Here is a 20,339-nt window from a genome sequence, read left to right as displayed (position 1 = left end):
AACCCGTGGAAGGAGGCTTCTTAGGCCAGGCATAGAAATCCGGCTGTTCAGGAAGTTTCCCAGACAGCTCCTGCGTACAGTCAGCCCAAATCTGCAGATCCGCATTCGGGATCCACTGGTCTCTGGATTCTCGCTTCTCAAAGGTCTCACAGCATCCAGGGGCCGAGGTTGTCTGGAAAACTGGGAATCTCCCAGGGACTGACGGGCAGCACATCCCCTTGACTCAAGTGCTTGTGGATGTGCACACACACACACGCATGCACACACTCACACTCCCACACCCTCCTAAGGACGGGAGCTGAGGTGTGTCGGGGCCTGCTGCCCCGTCCATCAGAGCTGGTCCCACCTTGGACTGGCCTCGCCTGGGGAGGCATGAGTCAGATTCTCAGCCCCCCAGGTGTGACTCAGCGGGGGTCTGGTGGAGCCTGGGACCTGCCTGTGTGGGGAGCCCCCTGGGGACCATGATGTGGTGGACCCTCACCTGAGGCCCCCCTGGGTGGGGAAGGGTAAAGGTGCCCTGGTGAGGGGGTGGCTGCTCACGGGCACCGCCCGGCCTCTCAGGTGAGGACTCTGGCTTCCCACCGACGTTTATCTTAGGAGCGGTCAATGCCAGGACCCTCCACTGCCGGCCACTTATGGGCGAATCCCAGAGTGGGGTCAGAGGGGGGCAGGGTTGACTTCAAGCTGCAAGAAGCGGCTTGTCTTTGGGTCCAGACAGGAAGCAGTGTTTCCATGGCAACCCTCCCGCACCAGCTGCCCTTCCCTGAATCCCAAGTCCAGGCCCCACCCCTCCCCTGAGTCCGCTCCTGAGTCCTTGGCTTAGGGCTCTCCTCTTCCTACTCTCTCCTCCATTCCCAGTTATTTTTAAATTTACAATAAAACTTCTGCGGTGCACCCTCCCCTTGGCTGGCACCCAGCGTGACAGACGGGGAGACTCTGGGTGGGTCAGCCCGGCTGTCGGCTGGGTCAGTGCCCCTCTCCCAACGCAGGACCGCACACCACCAGGAGTGACACCTGCCCCTCTCTCGGCTGTCAGTCACCATTCAGCCGCTCACTTAGCCTTGGTTAAGGCTCCAGACGCTGGCACCAGGGAGAAACAGCACCGTTCAATGATCTACCAGGAGAGCCAAGCAGCCATTCGGGGTAGGAATGAATACTGTTAAGATCAGGGCCGAGGGCGAGGGAAGGAGAGGAAGAGAAGCTGAGTGTCAGGTAAGGCTCCCCAAGCTTCCATTGGGAAAAAAAAAAAAAGACAATATAGATCACATCTGGCATTAGCCACGTGTCCGTCACTGGTGTACACGAGTTTCATTCAAAACTCACAACGTCACGAGGCAGGCGTCACTGTCATCCCGACTTCACTTGAGAGGAACTGACGCTCAGAGGAGTTAAGTCTGAAGTCACAAGGTTAATAAGACCCAGAGAGCGGGATTGGAACCCGGGCGGGTGCCCGTGGAGCCTGAGCTCTTTAACAATTTGGCCGTCGGCTTCTCTGCCTGACCTGGAGCAAGAACCCAATGAAGCAGTGGTCAGTTCTCCTTCTCAGGGGTCAGGCAGATGGAAGGAGGAACCACTGGGCAAGAGGGAGAAGGGCCCACCTCCACCTGCCCAGCCCAGGTGGGTGGGGAGAGAGGCAGGAGGGGGACCCTGTAATATGACAGCTGTAATGGAGACCAGGGAAAGCCAGGCAGGTCAGCAAGATCCAAGCCAGCCTTGCCTGGGAGAGAGAGGGCAGGTGGCAAGGGAGGGGAGACGGGCAGAGCCACAGGGACCCTGACTCTGTGCCGGGCGCCCTGGAGCCTGGCTGCAGTCTGCAGGTGGCGAGGCTGGGGTAGACCAGCAGGCCAAGACTTCGAGGGACTGAAGACCCAAGAGTGAGACTCGAGCTGGAGGCCTTCTCACAGGTGGGGCCCGCATCGATTCGAATTGCCGAGTCACGATGCCCAAAAGGCTGGACCCTCCCCACGCACAGGACACAGAGAGCACAACACCAAGGTCACCGCATTTAACCTTCACCCTACCCTGTAGGTAAGTGCACCATACTTCTCTGTTCTCCATATCCTATCAGCAATCAATAAAACAATGTCATCATTTTCTCTACACAGGAAGAAACTGAGGCTCAGAGAGAGAAGTGGAAATTGCCTAAAGCCACACCACCACCATGACCCAGCTGAGCTTGGAATCCAAGACCACCCTGAGCCAGTGCTGACCACCGCACTACCAGGCGTGGGTCCCTGGGCCCGTGGCCCTGGTTACTGACCACTCTACCTAGAAACGTCCAAATCACTGCTTCTGATTTTCCAGCTGGTGCCACGTCATTAGGCTGAGCAGCCACAGAGCTGGGCCCAGCTGCGCTCCTCCCCACCTGCCTGCCTTCCCCAGCCATCAGCAGGGGGTTGACGGAACTGCCTGCATGATTGGGCATCCGCTTGGGTATTATTCTGTCCGGATCTGGGTTTGACAGTCTTTGTGCAGAACATGTTTCACCTGTGACCTGCGCAAGACAATGTCAAGGCCACTGGAGACCCTCATCACAAACTGGGATATTCTGAGAATCCCCCGGTTACTGCTGTGGGCCTCAAACACAGCCCCCTCCCCCAGCCTCCAGCTCCTCATCAGCGGCCACAGCTGGGCTGGTGGCTACTCGCTTCCCTCCTGCGTGAGGGTCTCATTGCCAGACTTTGGCTTCTGAAATCCCCACCAGGACCCCTCCCCCACTCACCATATTGCTTTCCTAGGGACTCAAATCCTCCTCCCCAACTGTCTGGAGGATGTGGGGAGGAGCCTGGCTGACATCTGTGACATGGGACCCCTGGGCCTCTGGGTCTGCCCAACAGCGTTTTCATCAACATGGCAGCCATGTTTTTAATATTTGTTTTCCAAAGAAAATCGTTTTGATATTAAAAGCTGAAAAAAGTGGTGAGATGTCAGGTTCCTTGACATTGAACTTGGGATCTTGGACCGGAGCAGCGATGGGGATTTTTGACTCTCTAGTCCTCGGGTCATGGATTAAAGCCTGTTATTGTGCCTGTTTATGGCAAACGATAGTTAAAGGACTGAAACGTGGTCATTTTTAATCGTTTAAAAATTGACTCGAGTATGTTCAAGGTTATGCTTGTAACCATACTTCTTTTACACATTTTCATTATCAGAAGCTTTTCTTAATGGGAGAGAGAGGAGGTGAATTGTTCAGAACTGTTAAGGTCTGTAAATAAGTCAAAAATAACACCTGGTATTTTGCCAGGGGAATGTTAGAGTTCGTAAACAAGTTTGGATGGTGCCTGGCAAAATGCCAGAGGGAGTGGTTTGAGAAGTAACAAAAGTGAGCCATTAAGTGTGGAGATTCCTTATTGGTTGACTGATGTATCTAGTTTATGCTAATTAAGATAAGCTGTGCAAAATGTATAAATAGCTCTGTTGCCCTACAATAAACGGCTCCCATTCCTGCTGTATCAACGTACACAAGTTATTCGTCACCCCCCGGTTATTTTGCTGCAGCCGGACTGCGGCACAGAACCCCTTCAAGCATGTAATATTTGTCCATCAACGGCGATTCAGTGTAGGAAAGTGCAGAGAATCACTAGCCTAAGACGGCCATCCACTTAGCGCAGACACTGGGAAAGTACATCAGTTTCTACCATGAAGGCTTCAAAAATAGCCGAGCTGTGCTGGGCGTGGTGACGGCACACCTGTAATCCCAGCAGCTTGAGAGGCTGAAGCAGGAGGATTGCAAATTCAAAGCCAGCCTCAGCAACCTTAGTGAGGTCCTAAGCAACTTAGTGAGACCTTATCTCAAAGTAAAAAAAATAAAAAGCGTTGGTGGGTATGGCTCAGTGATTAAGCACCCCTGGGTCCAATACCCATGACCAAAAAAAAAAAAAAAAAAAAAAAACCCAGGTTGTAAAGCATGGCTTCAGAATAGGACATGGACTATTACTGAATTTTTCTTACATTTCAACTTTAAACCCAAATTCATGACTTTCTGGAGCCATGAGCTGAGAACACTGTGTCTGAGCTCAGCAGGAAAGAATACTTTGATTGATTAGTCATGTCTGCCATGAGCACAGTCAGGGGAGCTGTAGTAAAACATCAGATTGCAATCCGTCAGACGGAAACCAGCTCACGCCCGCTGCCTACTACCTGCGTATTGACCCAGCTTCTATCCCATGGAAGATACATGAGTAAGTCCCTGCCCTCGGGAAGCACAGTGCTCATGTGGGGGTCCAGATATTCCATGATCTACTACAGCTCTCCTGTGCACATGGCAGACATAGCTAATCCATGAAAGCATACTTTCCTGCTGAGTTCAGACACAGTGTGCTCAACTCATGGCTCCAGAAAGTCATTGTCAGTGGATAAGAAGTGACATGCAAGATGGAAGCTATTGGTTGTTCCTGATGCAGACTTAGAAAAAGATAAGTAAGTACTAAGAGTAGTCTTTTTTGTGTGTGTTTGTTTTGTTTTTGCAGTGCTGGGGACCCAACCCAGAGCCTCATAAATACTAGATATACGCTCTACCACTGGGCCACAGCCCCAAAGCTGTCCAAAGAGACCAAGGTCTGGACTGTGTGCTACAGAAGACCTCAGGAGGAGCTTTTCACCATCGGTGTGATCAGAGGAGGTTCCCGAAGGAGGGATTTCTGCCCAGGATTCAAGGTGACTGACGGGGGACACAGAGGCATCTCAAACTGGGGGACTGTCAGCAGCCAGTGCAGGGGGAGGGAGCAAGGGACCAGGCTGGGAATGACTGCCAAGAATCTGGGTGAAACCAGAAGGTGGTGGTGCTCGGGACTTCTCCAAGGAACAGGTGACGGATAGGGGTGACCCAGGCCACCCTGGGAGGGACTTGAGAGCAGACCAAGGACACAGCACTTCCGTATGGGCTTCTCGGCTTCCCTTTCCAAGGAGAAGAGGGCCAAGCGTCACCAGACATCTGCAGCCACAGCGGGGTTTGCAGCAGATGGGTTCCTTGCATGACTTGAACATCTAGTCGACAAGGAAGAGGCTTTAGGGACAGACAGTGACGAGGCTGCTTCTGCCCCTCCCCTCCCAGCCACCACTGTGGCAGATTCAAGGCAGATCGGTGCCGTCAGATGGGCTGCTCTTCCCTTTAAGTGAGATGCAAACCCCCCAGATTCCCCTGCACCTCACACGGGCCAGCTCTGGGCAGTCTGCAAAATGCTGTCACGAAAATGAGATTCAAAGGACAGCAGGTCAGTCGCATCCAGAGCAGGGGCTCCCTCACCACCCAGTGGGGGGCATCTCCTTGCTCATCGCCAGCTCCTGAGATCAGCAGCCCCAGACTTCCCAGCCCGGGTGTCCATCTGGGGAAACTTACCTGTGAAATGTGCCCAGTGCCCTGCAGATGCTGGATCAAATGGGAAATAAAAGTGGCTTCTAAAGATCAAACCTGCAGATAGAGGGTCTTGTCACGGCGCTCCTGATCCTTTCCAATTGAGTGACAGTGTTTGTGGACGCACTGTCTCCGTCCCTTTCTTCTCCTGGATGGCTGGGCTGGTGAGGATCCTCAGAAGGGACTGAACACACTATTGATAAGAGCAGGGGTGGGGACCCACGGCACTTTCTCTCCGAGCAAGGAGGCGGGCTTCAGGGAGCAGATGGATTATTTATTTATTTCATGCCGGGGATTGCACCCAGGGGCGCTTACCCATGGAACCACATCCCCAGGCCTCTTTTTTTTATATTTTATTTTGAGACAGGGTCTCTCTTGAGTTGCCTAGAGGCTTGCTAAGTAACTGAGGCTGGCTTTGAACCCACCATCCTCCTGCCTCAGCCTCCTGAGCCGCTGGGATGACAGACATATGCCACCGCGTGGAGGGCTAAGGAGGCCAGCAAGGGTCGGTGGGTGTCCCGGGCCAGGAATAGCTGGGCACTTCCCTAGGCCTGAAGAAGCAGGCAAGTCACCAGAACCAGGACAAGGTGGCTGGGTAAAGGAGGCAGGAACTAAGCCCTTCAGGTGAGGGACACTGCGGTCCCCCAGCAACCTGGCAGGAAGGGAGAGGGGGTAAATGCCCACCACTCTCCTGATGTCATAAGGCAGGTCTCCTCGGGGTTCCCTGGGGGCAGCTCTGCCTGATGCCAAAGGGTAAGGGAGTCTGTCAGTGCAGCTGAGGAGGGGGCCTTCCGGGGCCAGGACTTACCGGGGGCCAGACAACAGGGCTGGTGTCGGGGAGCAGGGGGAGGCGGAGGCTGAGGCGGGAGGATTCAGCGTGGCTTTGGAAACACAAGGGTAGGCCCAGCACTTACTGTGCTCTGGGCACGATGCTTGGTGTCTGATCTCATTTAACTCCCACAACAGTCAGTGATGACCACATGACCTCGCACACACTCCAGACGGAGGTGTGGAGAGGTGGTGTCACTAGCCGGGGGCACATGTGGAAGAAGGGCCATCAGAGCTGCAGCCCAGAGCCCAGGTGCCTCCCACCTCCCTGGTCGGGAGGAGCGTAAAGTCGGATCACTGTACCTCGTCCTTTAATGCCAGCATCATCACGGATACTAATCACGGATACTGTTTATCAGTCCAACTGCCTTTCATTCACGGTGGCAGTTAGCACAGCCTCCCCACGGAGGCCGCTGGGGTCCCAGAGCTGGGTTTCCCACGATGGCAGCTGCAGCCAGAGCCACCCTTCTTCTTCCTGCACAGACGTGAGGACCCCAGCCCAGGGACATGGCTGGAGTCTGGGATGTGGCCTCGATGCCTGGCAGGGGTCTCAAGCCACTTCTCCAGACCCTGTGCCACCAGGACAGCCTGTCACCAGCTGCCGGTTGGGAAATCCTCCTACGGATTTCAGGGGCCCAGGACCCCAGGGGCTCCCTCTTCAGAGGACACGCGGTGCTTTGCTAAGGGGATGTGGATAGCTCAGTTGGTAGAGTGCTGCCTCACACGCCCAGGGCCTGGGTTCAACCCCCAGCAACACCGCACCCACAAAAAGGGATCCAAGAGCACCGCATGGCACCTGCTGACTCGTCATGGCCTGTGGTGGCCTCCTCTTAGTGTTAACTGTCAGGAAGTCAAGCTTCACTCCAACCCTGCCCTCCCCCAGGCCCTGCCTGCTTTGGGAGGGAGCTGAAGGAAGGTTCTGCATTTCTGACCTGGGGGGCACATTGCTCTCAGGGCACCACGGAGCTAGGAGCATCGCACCCTCCTCCACAGCCGGCCCCCTTCCAGCCAGCTGGCCACGCCCCCCGCCACCAGGCCACGCCCCTTGCAACCAGACCACGCCCCTCACCACTAAGACCCCTAGGACCCTCGACTACTTCCCTTTCCAGCTTCCTGGTTGGATCCCACCCCTTCGGAGTGTCAGGAGCGCCTGGCCCCCATCCTTCCCTAACACCATCTGCAGGACTCCAGCCGCGATCCATCGGGACACTCTGAGGCCTGCTTTGCGCTCAGTCACCCACCAGGGCAGAGGCGTCAAGCTCAAGGAGGCTCCCTGCCTGCCTGGCCGTCCTTCTGTTTGCCAAAATCCTCCCTCGAGCCCACATTTTGCATTTCTCTTTCTCTGCCCTCAGATTTCGTCCGCAGAAAAAAAGGCAGCCCACAGAATGGAGGCTCTTCAGCTCCGGCTGCAGACGGGAGCCGCCCCCCTCCCGCCCCTGACAGCCACAGAATCACCTGGACTCGCCGCCCACTCCACGGCCCATTCCCAGAGGCCCCATCAGGTCCCTTTGGTCTCCAAGGTCACGGATGGCCTTCACGGTCCGCGTCCCACAGAGGAGGGGTCTCTGGTGCTGGACCCCCCAGCAGTGGTCTCTGTTGTGATGGCCCTGCCCTTGGAGAGAGTGTTTTCTGACATTTTTGACTTTCCCGTCCCTGAGTTCTCTCTTGTCCTATGTCCCTTAGCCGCTCACTGCTGTCCTTCGACGTCAGTGACCAAAGACACTGTCCCTGGGCATCCTCCTTCCCGCTCACCTCTCTTCCCAGTGCTCCCAGGGTGCATAAGACCCCGGGTCATCTCCAGCCAGCGACACAGTGAGTTCCAGCACCCCAGCACCGCGGGCACAGGGACCCCGGAGACCCCCGTCCCCTGCACCTCAGGGAGCTCTGGCCTCGGCTGTCCCGGGGCTCCCTGACCCACCCAGTGCCGCCACCACCCAGCAGGAGGGCAGCTGCTCAGGGTCAGCCCTCCTCCCCTCTTCCTGGGGCCATCTCTCCAGAGCAGGTCACCTCCCTGGCAGGCTGTCACCGTCTGACCCAGGGCGCTCCCCGGTTCTCACTTCCAGGCCCCCCAGCCAGCCTGCTCTGCACCCAGCCACCGGGGGTCAGTGCACCGCCGAAGCTGACCCGTCAGACCTCCAGAGAGAGACCTTTCCATAGTTCCCACGGCTCCTGGGACGAAGAGCTACACACCGATGGTGGCCCCAAGGTCCTGAGTGGGCCTGGCTGGCCTGACCTGTCCCTCCCTTCCCACCAGTCTGCCCTGTGCTGTCTCCACGGCCGGCCTCCCTCTGTCCTTTCTAACCACCCTGCTTCTTCCCCGTCCCTGGGATATCTTGGCCCTCATCCCAAGGCCTTTACCTACTAAATGCCACTCACGGTGCCAGAGGCTTGCGGGGTAGTCCACTGGGAATATGGGAGGGAGGTAACAGCATTTTTTGTGAAATTACTTGTTTTTGTATTTTTAAGTGATTTTTGGAGCTGACTCTGGAACCAGAGGTGCTCTACCCTGAGCTGCATCCTAGCCCCCTTTGATTTCTAGTCAGGGTCTTGCTAAGTTGCTGCGACTGGCCTCAAATTTGCCTCTGGAGTAGCTGGGATTACAGGTGTGCATCACTTGCATCTGGCCTATAACTTATTTTTTTAAAAAAGGTCTATTTTACATGTGCTTTATTATGTGCATGATGTATTAGTAATAATAGGGCACATATATCAATATACACGTGCTTCACAAGGAATTAAATATGCACATATGAGGCATGTATGCCCCAAATGTTTTTAGTGAAGGGGTCTCCAAGACAGTTGCAGGTCAGAGCACTGATCAACAACCACTGCTTGGGAGTCCCTGAACTCCCTCACCACACTCTCCACAGCTGTCCACTTCCACCGATGTGTCTGCAAGACGAGCATCTCTCCCCCTGGAACGTGAACTACACAGCGTCAGGGATGTGGTTCACCTTGTGACTGTGGTGTCCAATGCTTGCTTAGTCAGGGCCTTGCACACAGTAGATGATCAGAAATCCCTATGTGATGAAGGAATGTCCTAGAAGTGGAGGTTCCTGCTCCCCTCCCCACACTAGCAGGAGCATTTCATCTTTCACATCTGGGACACTTTTAATATAGTCTCTCCCCCTGCATGGAGACAAGCCATGATTCTGAGACACCTAAACTGTGCTTTGAGGAGCGGCCAGGGCCGAGGCTTCTTGTGCCTTCATGAGAGTCATCTCATTCCATCCTAAACCTTGCCTCAGAGAACCTTATTACTATCCATCTCCAGTTCATTTATGGGAAAAGTGAGATTCAGCATGGCCAAGGTCATGGAGGAGTCTGAATTCAAGTTCAGGATTTTGTGTCTCACTTGCTTCCTATGAGATAGCTCAGCATCTTCATCATAAAATGAATATTTTCATTCTGAGAGATAATTTTCTGTATTGGGAAGCATATTCGTCCATTTCCATCACTGTAATGAGATGTCTGAGGCTGGGTAACATATAAAGAAAAGAGGCTGAAAGTTCAAATAGCACCAGCTGTGGTGAGGGCCTCGTGGTGGATGGTCTTATGGTGGGGGCAAGTGTAGGAGGTTCTGCACTGTGGCTGTTGCACAGAGGGTGACAGTCACTGGCTGCTCCTAGGATCCCTCCTGTTGCCTGTGACCAGCTCGTTAGGTGACGCCCCTTGAGAGAGTGGACATCGGGGCGGTGGGTCCTGCTGTGTTTCTCTTGAAGCCACCACACCTTCCCTGGTGGCCTGGCCCTTTCTTCTGCATGAAGACACCGTGGTGGGGAGGAAGGTGGGCGGCAGGGAGCTGGGCAGTGCCCACGGAGAGGAGGAGCCTTCCGAAGGCGGCAGTGCCCAGGGCTGCCCAGGGCGGTGGGGCCTGTGGCTGTTGCCGTGAGTCCTTCCCCGGCCCCACTTCCTCCCGAGCACCCCTCCATCGAAGCAGCAGGCCGAGCAGCTGCCTCACCGTCACCGCTCCCCCTGACGCCACCTCGGCAGCAGGTCCCCCATGTCCTCCCATCGGCTGGGCAGCTGACCATCTGGGAAACTCTCTCCAATGTCCACCAAGAGAACAGGGACCTGGGGGGAGGAGCCAAGGACAGGGACGCTGCCTGCACCCCCTCCATTCCCTGGTGGGCTCGGAGCTTCTCCAGGGGACACAGCGCCCGCTCCTGCTGCTCCGTGTCTGCGCCATGTCTGTGGGCCCCAGTCCCACAGTCCCCTCCTCCTCCGCCTTCCCGTCTGTCACCAGGCCTCTCTGGCATGCACTCCTCCCCCTGGCTTCTTGTCACCTCGAGGAAGGAAAGGTGGTGAGGGTGGAGGAGTCAGGGAAACGGGTCACCGCGTCCTAAGGTCTCTGCCAGGTGGACAAGACTCAGGTGCTCAGAATTCCCCGAGGGTCCTTCTCCCGGCTTTTAAAATGCAAGATCCCCTGGTCGGCTCTGCCGTTTCCTGGAAGCCCGCTGGCCGTGGGTTCCAGAAGGCAGGCAGTGCTGGTGCATTATTTTAACGGGAAAAACTATGACACATTCCAAGGCCACCCAAAGTCCCGATCAATGTCTCACGATATCATTGCAACACGGTGGCTTCCCTATCATATAAAGCCATGAAAGCACATTTTACCTAGTGAGTTAGCACCTAGAGGTGCTCCTGGCCTAGAAGACGGGGTGAGCATGGCACCAGCCCCAGGGAGAATGCTCCGACCCCACCCCCACCCCCGCCCGGCCCAGCGGGCGGCATCAGTTAGAAAGGCAGGGGGTTGCAAGGTGCGCACTCCACCTCAGTGGGACTCAGTGGGACCGGGAGCCTCCACCTGCTGGGTGGAGCATACTGGGACCCATGAGGGCCCAGAGCTGTGAGGGGAGGCACGGGGAAGGTGACAGGGACATAACAGGCAACGTATCTGAAGGACAGGGCAGGTGCAGTGTGCTGAGAGAGGGGCAGCACTGCTGTGCACTCCACTTCCCCTGTGGGACTCAGGAGCCACCAGGTGTGCCCACCTGGACTCCATTGATGACGTGGTCAAGAGTAAAAGTCTGCTAGATACTCCCGGTGACCGGGGAATCTTTCTAAAATGAGAGTGTGCACTCAATAGCAAAACCCCAATGATCCTATTTGAAAATGGGCAGAACTCCTAGATAGTGAGAAGACAGACAAACAGCCAACAGGAGGTGAGGACGTGCTCAGCATCACCGGCCACCAGAGCAGACGCACATCAAACCCCAGCGAGGCCTCATCTCACTCCAGCTGGATGGCCACGATCAGAAAGAGAAAAGGGCCAGACCTTGTGACGCATGTCTGTAATCCCAGCGGCTTGGGAGGCTGAGGCCAGAGGACCGCAAATTCGAGGCCAGCCTCGGCAACTTGGTGAGACTCTGTCTCAAACTAAAATAAATAAATAGAAAGGGCTGGGGATGTGGTCAGTGGCGACGCACCCCCTGGGTTAATTCCCCAGGACGAAAAAAAATGGGAAAAAAAAAATAACAAGTGTCGGTGAGAATGTGGCAAAGAGAACCCTTACCCATTGTTGTGGGAATTTGAGTCACTTTGGCCATTATGTTTTTGAAGTTCCTTCAAAAATAAAAAGGGGAACTCCCGTATGAGCTGGTAGTCCCGGTGCTGGGGGTGCAGCCACAGGACAGGAGGGAACACGCTGAGATCCGCACCCCACATTCACCGCAGCCCTGTCCCCAGCAAAATGTAGACTCGACCCGAGGCCTCTCCACGACGGTGGATGAAAAGTGTGAAAAGGTTCACCAGCTCTCTCCAGCGTCACTCCAACAGATGACAGCCTGCCCTGCGTGACAGGATGGATGGAGCCGGAAGGCATCACCCTCGGTGGACAACCCAGACTCCTGAGGACAAACAGCGCCCAGTGCCACTCCCACTCGGTCACAGAGGCCCAGGAGGAGGAGGAGGGGACAAGGAGAGGCTGGTCCATGGGACCAAGCTGAAGTCGGGCTGGTTCTGGTGGCTGGCGGCACAGGAGGGCCACCAGAGTCAACAACAGTGCAAATCTCCAAAGAGCTTGAGAGAGGCTTGTGGGTGCCCCACCAGAGAGAGGGAGGGCACAGAGACGGGCACGTAGGCCACCCCCATCCGATCACTCCAGAATGTGCTCACGGACCAGAAATCACACCGGAGCCCCTAAATACAATCATTGTGCCCATTGGAACAGGCTGGGCACAGTGGCACACGCCTATCATCCCAGTGACTTGGGAGGCCGAGGCAGGAGGATCTCGGGTTCAAATGTCAGCCTCAGCCACTCAGAGTGAGACTCTGAGCCACTCAGTGAGACCCTGTCTCAAAATAAAATATAGAAAAGGACCAGGGATGCGGCTCAGCGGTTAAGTGCCTCTGGATTCAATCCCTGATACAAAAAAAAAAAAAAAGATGAAAAAAGAAAAAGAAGTTCCCACCTCCTATAGAGAATGCCACAGATGAGCGATTATTCAGCCGATCTGTGATCTAACTGCTACGTCGTCTTTGTTTAAAGGCTCCTGTACTGGCTAAGTTTTCCAATAACGACTTTCCAAGAAATACATCCGGAGTGTACATCAGAACAGACCTACACGGATCACTTTGGAAAAGGCTTTGGATTTATAGATATATGAAAAGCCCAGAAGAGGCCACAGTGAGACACCTGAGCCCCCACCAGGGCAGCTGTGCTCGGAAAAGGGCGGAAAGGACCGCTGGGGCGGGCGGGGGGGTGGGCCTGGATGACCTGCCCCTCAGGAGTCCCACACAGGGTTCCAGGAGGATCCGTAAGTCGGTCCCAGCTGTGGACCTCGAGCAGCCGACAGTGGTGCTCACAGATACCGACGGGGACGCACACGGCTAAGAGTGACCGCCAGCCCGATGCCCAGCGAGGACCGCGCCGCAGGGTGCTGAGCGCAAGAAGCCAGAGGACAGAGGGACACACACCGCCTGTGTCCCTTCCTAGGAAACATCCAGAACAGGCAAAGCCACAGAGACAGGAAACAGGGGCGGTTCCCCAGGGCTGGGTAGGGGAGGGGGCAGGGGATGCCTGGTGGTAGGGCTTGCTTTGGGGGTGATGCAAAGGTCCTGGGACCGGGCGGAGGTGGTGTTTGCAACAGTGAACTGACCACCTGTCTCTTGTTCGTACATTTTAAAAATGGCTAATTTTACGTGGATTCTACTGCAATGCCAAAGAAAAAGGAGCTTTGAAAGTCACTGTGACCTTCGTACCATCAGGACAGGCTCGGTGGCCTTGTAGGGACGTTAGTGAGGGATTGAGTCCTGCCTGCCTGAGCTGGCCTGTCTGAGGTTCACAAGGCCCCGCCTGCCCCATCACACACTGGCCGCTCTTCATGTGCACCACCCTCCCCAGGCCCTCCTCTGCGCCAGGACCCTCCTGCCTCAGGACCCTGGCCCAGGCTCGATCCTCTTTTTGGCCCTCCCAGCACCCACCACTATGGCCCTGGTTAACCTGTGCTCCGATTCCAGCTCTCAGCTGGGCCGTTGCTGTCTCCAAGAAAGCCTCCCCTGACCCCCGATGGGGTCATTTCCACCTGGCACCCTCCCAGCACCAGCACCGTCTCTTCGGGTCACTTACCCCCATGGCACACTGTCACTTATTTGGACTCTGGTCTCCCCCGTTACATCTTTAGTTCCATGAGAGCTGACACTAGGTCACTGCGTGGTTGGGTACCATTGAATCCCCAGCACTGTATCTGGTATGCAGTAGGTGCTCAATAAACATGATCAAGGAGGAAGGGGAGGGGGGAGGGGGAGGAGGGGGGCACAGCCCTTTCATTGCTTTCCTTTCGAGTTCTCCTAACACACTATTCCTCATCAAGTTGGCTGTCGGGGCCTTTCTGTGCTCGGGGGTGTTGACTCCGACACGCAAAACACGAGCCCTCGGCTCTCGGAACGTGTCCTTATGAGACTGACCTCCTCCGTCCTCAAAGCAGGGTCCCCAGGGCCACTGGGTGCAGGTAGGTGGTCACTGGGAACTGGACGGGAAAGGGCTCCTCTCCACCGATCCCCCCCACGCTCTGACTCGGGGCTCGGTGTCTGCCGTGGCGCCCCCTCCTCCCTGGCTCCGATTCTCGCCCGTCGGTGGGTTTCTTCTCTTCTCCCCATCTGCTTAGGCCCCGTGTGATTCTCCTCAGCTCTGCCCCTCGCTGCGTCCGGCGGCCTCTGGATCCCCCTTCCTGCAGCCCAGGAGTCGACAGTGACCTGGGCCTTAGGGGAAACTCAGGTCCTGCTGGAGTGGACAACCGGCCTCCACGAGGAGGAGAGGCACGCGCCCGAGTGGCCTCTACGCTGCACCGAGGGGATGCCCCACGGGGACAGGGCTGAGGGACACAGACCCAGAGTCCCCGCCGTCCTGGGTGTCTGGAAGCCTGCCGTCTCCCGTGGGTGTGCACCTCTCCCTGAAACCATCCAGGCTGATTTCCTGCTGAAAAAGGCACACTGTCTTCCTGTTGCTAAGCAACCGGCCCAAACATGTCTGCTGCGTCTCTGGAGGGTCCTGAGCTACACCCAGCGCCTGGAGCACAGGGCGCGCAGGAGGCAAAGCTCTCCAGAGCAGGGCAAGGCCGAGACTGCCTGCTGGGGACCCCATGGGTCCCCAGAGACGCAATGGCTCAGAGGAGACCCTGAGTGTGTCGTTTCCTCCTGAGCTCCAGCCAGTGACCCAAGGTGGGCCTGAGACAGAGCCCTCGCCCCATTCCGGCTCCCCACTGGAAAGAGCCCCTGAGCTTTCTGAGTTTCACTGTCCCCTCTGTAAAGTGCAAACCAGACCTACGCGAATTTCACAGGGCTATCGGGAAGGTCCGCATCGATATGGTTCAAGTGCTTAGAACAGTGACGCGCCCAGTGACCCGCCCAGTGACCCGCCCAGGGACCTGCCCAGTGACCCGCACAGTGACCCGCCCAGGGACCGGCACAGGCAAAGAGCCTGATTCACACCAGGATGGCTCTATGGGAGCAGATCTCTTGCTGTTGGTGGTGTTTGTGGGGACAAGGGGCTCATCAGTCAGGACGTGGGCTCACAGTGAGCTCAGAATGGACCTTTAAACACAGGAGCAGCTGCAGCGGGAGGACGCGCTCCGCCTGGGTTCCAGCCACAAGAAGCAAAGTACGCGAAACAAACAAAACCGACCATAACCAACAAGTAAAGGCTGAAGGGGGCCCACAGAGGTGGCCTCACAGCGGTGTGGGGCCAGTCAGTTCCCGGGGTGGGGTCACAGTTCCGGGGCCACCTGTGGTCATGCAGGGCAGGTGTGCCTGGGAGGCCATCACCCCAAGCTGCGGGAAGCTCCTCGTGGGCGGAGGCTTTCCCGGGCTCCCTGAAGGGTCACGGCCACGGCCCAACCATGGTCCCCTCCGGCCCTGCTCATCCGGAGGAGCAGGGCTGTCTTTGCTCTGCGGCAGCCTTTGCCCACCAGTGCCCACCAGTGCCCAGCCGCCCCTGATGAGTGAGCAGCACCTGTGCCCGCCGCCGGGCTCTGCCAGGGTGAGGAAGGTGAGGGTGGGGGGCTGCCCAGGGTCTAGGGCCAGGAGAGGGACGGGTGGGGGGGCGCCTCCGCCCACGGATGGTGCCGAGGCCCCAGGGCCAAGGGACCGTCTCTCTGGCACAGGACCACGGCAGACAGGACTTGGGAGGCAGCTTATAACAGACCGCAGACAGGGTCCTCTCAAGTACAGCCCCAAAGTCCTCCTGGCCATAAAAATATTAAATTAATATAAACACCCATCACGTGGCTCCATGACAGTTTTTAATATGACATTTTAAAAATCAATGTCTAATGACGTAGCGAGAAGCTCACATGTCATACGGACCGGGCTGGGCATGTTGTCACAGAGTGACCACACTATGTGACCAGCACATGTCACCAAGCAGGGCAGCAGCCAAAGGCTGGACACGGCCCCGCTCCCCCAGGGGAGCCCCACCAATAAATAGGGCCAGCTCCAGATTTCCGGTCAATGCCTCCCTGGTGGCACCCCCGTGGGGACCACCCTGTTCTGTTCATTCCTACAGCAACACGGTGACTGAGTTCAAAAGACACCTTGCCACATGCCTGACTTCAAGCAGATGTTGTCAGGGATAACCACCAACCCACCAACACATAAATAAATAATGAAGGACACACTCCTGGCCTGGGGAGAGGGGACCCACCGTACACACATTGTTTGTTTGATATAAATCTGTCACTTATTTCATCAAATCTTGGAATTGATATTCTGGCGTCATAGGAAGCCCCTCTGGGCTCTGCCTCCCTGGAAGGATGGACTTTTCCGTTTGAGAGTGGGAAACAGGCGGTGTGGACGCAAGAGGCCCAAGGAGTGACCGCTGTTGAGGCCGAGTGACCTTACTGAGCCTTCCACTGCACCTTGGCTTTGAGGGGACAGCATCAGGGTCCCCTGGGGGCCTCTCCAGCATTTGAGAAAAACACTTAAGGTCACAACAAGGCAAGGGCTAAGGGGACCCCGAGACAAGGCTCCCTGAAGACAGGCCTGAATCCCGGGTGACGGGCAGGGGCGGCTCCGCTGGCTCTCCAGTGGGTAGCAGGGCAGAGGACTTCCTCTGAGAGGACCCAGGCCCAGGAACGCCGGGCGGTGGAAGGGACGCCGGGCGCTTCCTGGTCAATGAGTTGACCCACAGGGACTGGCAGGAGCCTGGGCGGGCCCCACACTCCGAGTTAGGGATGAGTGTGCCCCGTGGTGAAGAACCTGTGTCTGGGACCATCCACAACTCTCCCTGGGGACAGTCACGTGGATTGGTGGGACGACTGAGGTTGGCTTTTATTTCTTCTTACAGAAGGTGCTGTTCCTATCCAAGCCCATGACCCTGGAAACTGTCCCCAGGCCCATCAGCAGGTTCAGACCCCTGGGAGACGTCCGAGTTCTCTTCAGAATCACAGGAACCTTCACCTTCATGTAGCCCTCCAGGGCCTGAAATCCGGTTCCCAGGTCCGGCCTGCAAACCCCAGAGGTTCCCCAACAGGACGGGGGCGTCTCTGTCCCCCCAGACGGCCCAGTTCTCGGGGAGGGGGGAGGGGGACTTTCCAAACCTCACACCCCTCTGCCAGGCCTTCCCCTCCCCCAGCCCTTTCTCTCTAAGGCGCATCTTCAGAGAGCACCACTGGCCGGGTCTTCTTTGTCCACATCTGCCACTGAGATCACGTCACCTGCCACCCTGCAGACACCAGGCGCCTGACTTTCTTTGAAATCAACGGGCGGGCGTCTTTCCTCTATTTACTTTATCTGGGTCAGCGGCTGAAGGAAGCTGCCACCAAGCCATTGTGAGACCTCAGCCTGCCACACTCTATAGAGGGAGCCCCAGGTGGCCCCATCCCGTGTCCCCCAGGGAACCACTAAGGGGACTGTGGATGGGCAGGTGTCATGTGTCAATAAAGGCTCATTGTGTCCCTCTAGAGCCAGCACCAGACGGATGCACCCACCTGGGAGGCGCTAACAGAGCTACCCCCAGCTGGCTGCTGGGATACAGTTGTGTGTGACAGTTTTTTTCTTGGATGCCAGGTGGTTTCCAGACACTACTCTGTGCTGGGAATAAGTATTATGCAAGGAGGCGAGAACCAAAGACCCGACTGCACTGTCACAAGTGCTGTGGAAGAATCTGGAAGCAATGGTATGGGAGAGGGTGACGTGGAGACGCCTTTTTTTAATGACAGTAGGCATCCTCCTCCCTGACTAGGTGACACTGAAACACAAAAGAAACCTAAAGGGTCAGAAGAAGCCATCTGTGTGAAAAGCCAGAAGAGAGGGGAGGACAGAGCTCAGTGTCCTATAAGAATAATCATAAACCAGGGAGGCAGAGACTGTGAAAGAAGAGGACACTGGCCTGAGCCGGGCTGTGGAGAGAGCCACTCTGGATCAGGCAGGTGAGGGAGCACCGTGGAGCAGCTGCGGGTATGGACTCCAAAGTCAGACCAGTTCTGGAGAGCTAGGCTCTAAAACTTCTCTGTGTGACCTTGGGCAAGTTACTTACCCTCTCTGAACCTCTATTTCCTAATCTTTTGATGGAATCATCCCATAGCTTCTTGACGAGTTGTTAAATGCATTAATAATGTAAAGCACTCGTAAGAGTACCTGGCACAGAGCCTGTGCCATGGTTTGCTGTGACTTATCTAATGAGATGTGTGGACAATCGTATTAGGGCTGAGACTTCCTGCCTTGTCTTTAGCAGATGATCAGCCCTGGAGCCAGCGACTGGTTGTCAATAGGACAAAGCACGGGAGGGGTCCTGGAGGTCACTTAAACCCACTGCTTTTCCAGGGGTCCTCTCCGGGAAGGGAGGACACAGTGCCCAGAGAGTCACCCCTGAAAGGCAGCACAGTGGCTGTCCCTAGGTGCCCTGGGCAGGAGAGGAGCTTGAGAGGCAGCCGGGCTCCATCACTTCTGGAAAAGGGTTCCTCCAACCCCTGCCAGTGGGGATCGCTACTCCCACTTCTAGATCATTCCAGCCTGACGTCCCACTGCCCTGCAGCTCCGGTTCAGCCAGAGTCAATGCCACTTTCCTTCAGTTGTAAGAACTCAAACCACTTTCCTTTCCAGGTCACTGTATGGTGACTGGCACAGGCCCCGCACACCTGGACCCCGTGGCTTTGGAATAATTGATTGGAAAAAGGATGGAAGCCCCGAGGTTGAGTGCCACCCCAGAGCCCTGTGAGCTCCGGAAGGAATCTAGAGGGACTGGGGAGGTCATTTAAGTCACCCCCCTAGTACAGGGCCAGCCTTCCTCCAAGCACTCTGACCAGGCACCTCCTGGGGTCCTCCAGGGAACATCGGGCACCGTCCCTGGAGAACACCCTGGAGGTCACAGCTGGGGACTAGACCCCTCCCGGGCCCGCTGCAGCAGGGCACCCTGGGACTGCAGCCCATTTCCTGCCCCAAGGAGCTCTGCACCGAGCAGATGCCAGGGGGCACCCTCCTGCTCCAGGGACCTTCCGAGACCGCCCTGGCTGGCAGAGCTGAGGACAGGAGGCCCCTCCTGGCGTCGCCCGGTCCCACCCCCAGTCCCCGCTGGAGGAGGAGGCGCGGGCGGGGAGCGGGGCGCAGCTCCCTTTGGGTTTTCTTCTCCCCCAGGTCCGCGGCCGCCCAGCTCCCTCCTCCCTCCGCAGACCCCACTCCAGTCCCCGACCTGTCGCTTCCCCACGGTCCTGCAGCCCGGCTCCCGGCCCCTCCCACGTCCTCTTCCGAGTGCCCTGGCCCCCGCAGTCCCCGCAGCCCCCAAGTCCCTGCGCTCCCCTGGGTCCCCATGGCTATCCGGGTGGCTTCCCCTGCCCTCCCCTTCAGCCCTCGCTGCGGCACCCCATCCCTCTCCGTGCCTCTCTGCACCCTCACCCCCAGTTACCCTTCACCTCCCTCCGATCCCCCCAGGCCTCCCCGACCCCTGGGGCACGTCCGCGGCCCCCTCCCAGCCCAGTGCGGGAGCCAAGGGAGCCTCGCGGCCGCCGCACCTCCGCCCGCGCCCCCGGGTCCCCGCCGCAGCCCGGCGACCCCGCCTCGCGGGAGGGCCAGGCGCCGCTCACCTGTTGGGCGGGCTGGAGCACCCCCGGCCTCGCCTTCTCGGGGTCCGGCTCTCGGTCCCGCGGCAGCAGCCCCTTCTTGGGGTGCATGTGCCGGCACAGGCAGGTGACCCCGCACAGCGCGAGGATGCTGGTGGCGGTGCCCAGCGTGGCGCCCAGCGCGATCACCGGCACCGACAGCACCATGGTGCCTGCTCCCCGCGCGGGGCTCGGTCCGGCCGCCTCGCACCACCCCGGGTCCCTGCCGCCGCCCGCCGCTAAGCAGCTGCCGGTCCCCGCGAGCCAGCAGCTCTCCCGCCGCCAGAGGGGTGGGGATCGAGGGAGAGAGGGAGGGAGGACGGCGGCGAGGACGTCAGAGAGGAGGCTGACACCGAGCCGCGTCAATCAGCCGCCCCCCCCTTCCCGCCAACATGTGACCGGACCCCCACCCAACAGCAGCCCGGGCCTTCCAGGTGGAAGGAAGCTCCGACTGTCTCTGGGGACCGTTGGGCCCCTAGGAGAGACTGGACCTCGCTGAGGTGGCACCGCAGGAGCGCAGGAATCAGGCCTGCGACTTTGTCTTTAAAGGTTCCCTTTAAGAGACATCTCAATTTTTGCTCATCCTCTTTCTCCCCCAGGGGCTGTCCTGCAGGTGACAACATAGA

At 57.4% G+C, this 20,339-nt stretch overlaps 1 protein-coding gene across 1 annotated transcript in view; it reads right to left on the bottom strand.

Annotated features, from left to right (window-relative positions):
- Syt13 (synaptotagmin 13) overlaps nt 1–19,881 on the bottom strand; it is a 39,664-nt gene extending 19,783 nt beyond the window's left edge. The window contains exon 1 of the mRNA XM_026399192.2: nt 19,699–19,881. Coding sequence (XP_026254977.1) covers nt 19,699–19,881 — 183 coding nt within the window. The remainder of the gene's footprint in view (nt 1–19,698) is intronic.
- Between the last annotated feature and the right edge of the window lie 458 nt (nt 19,882–20,339).

The sequence above is a fragment of the Urocitellus parryii genome, chromosome 4 (genome assembly GCF_045843805.1).
Source record: "Urocitellus parryii isolate mUroPar1 chromosome 4, mUroPar1.hap1, whole genome shotgun sequence".
Taxonomy (NCBI): domain Eukaryota; kingdom Metazoa; phylum Chordata; class Mammalia; order Rodentia; family Sciuridae; genus Urocitellus; species Urocitellus parryii.
The sequence above is the reverse complement of the archived record's forward strand: the minus strand, read 5'-3'. Positions and strand labels throughout refer to the sequence as shown.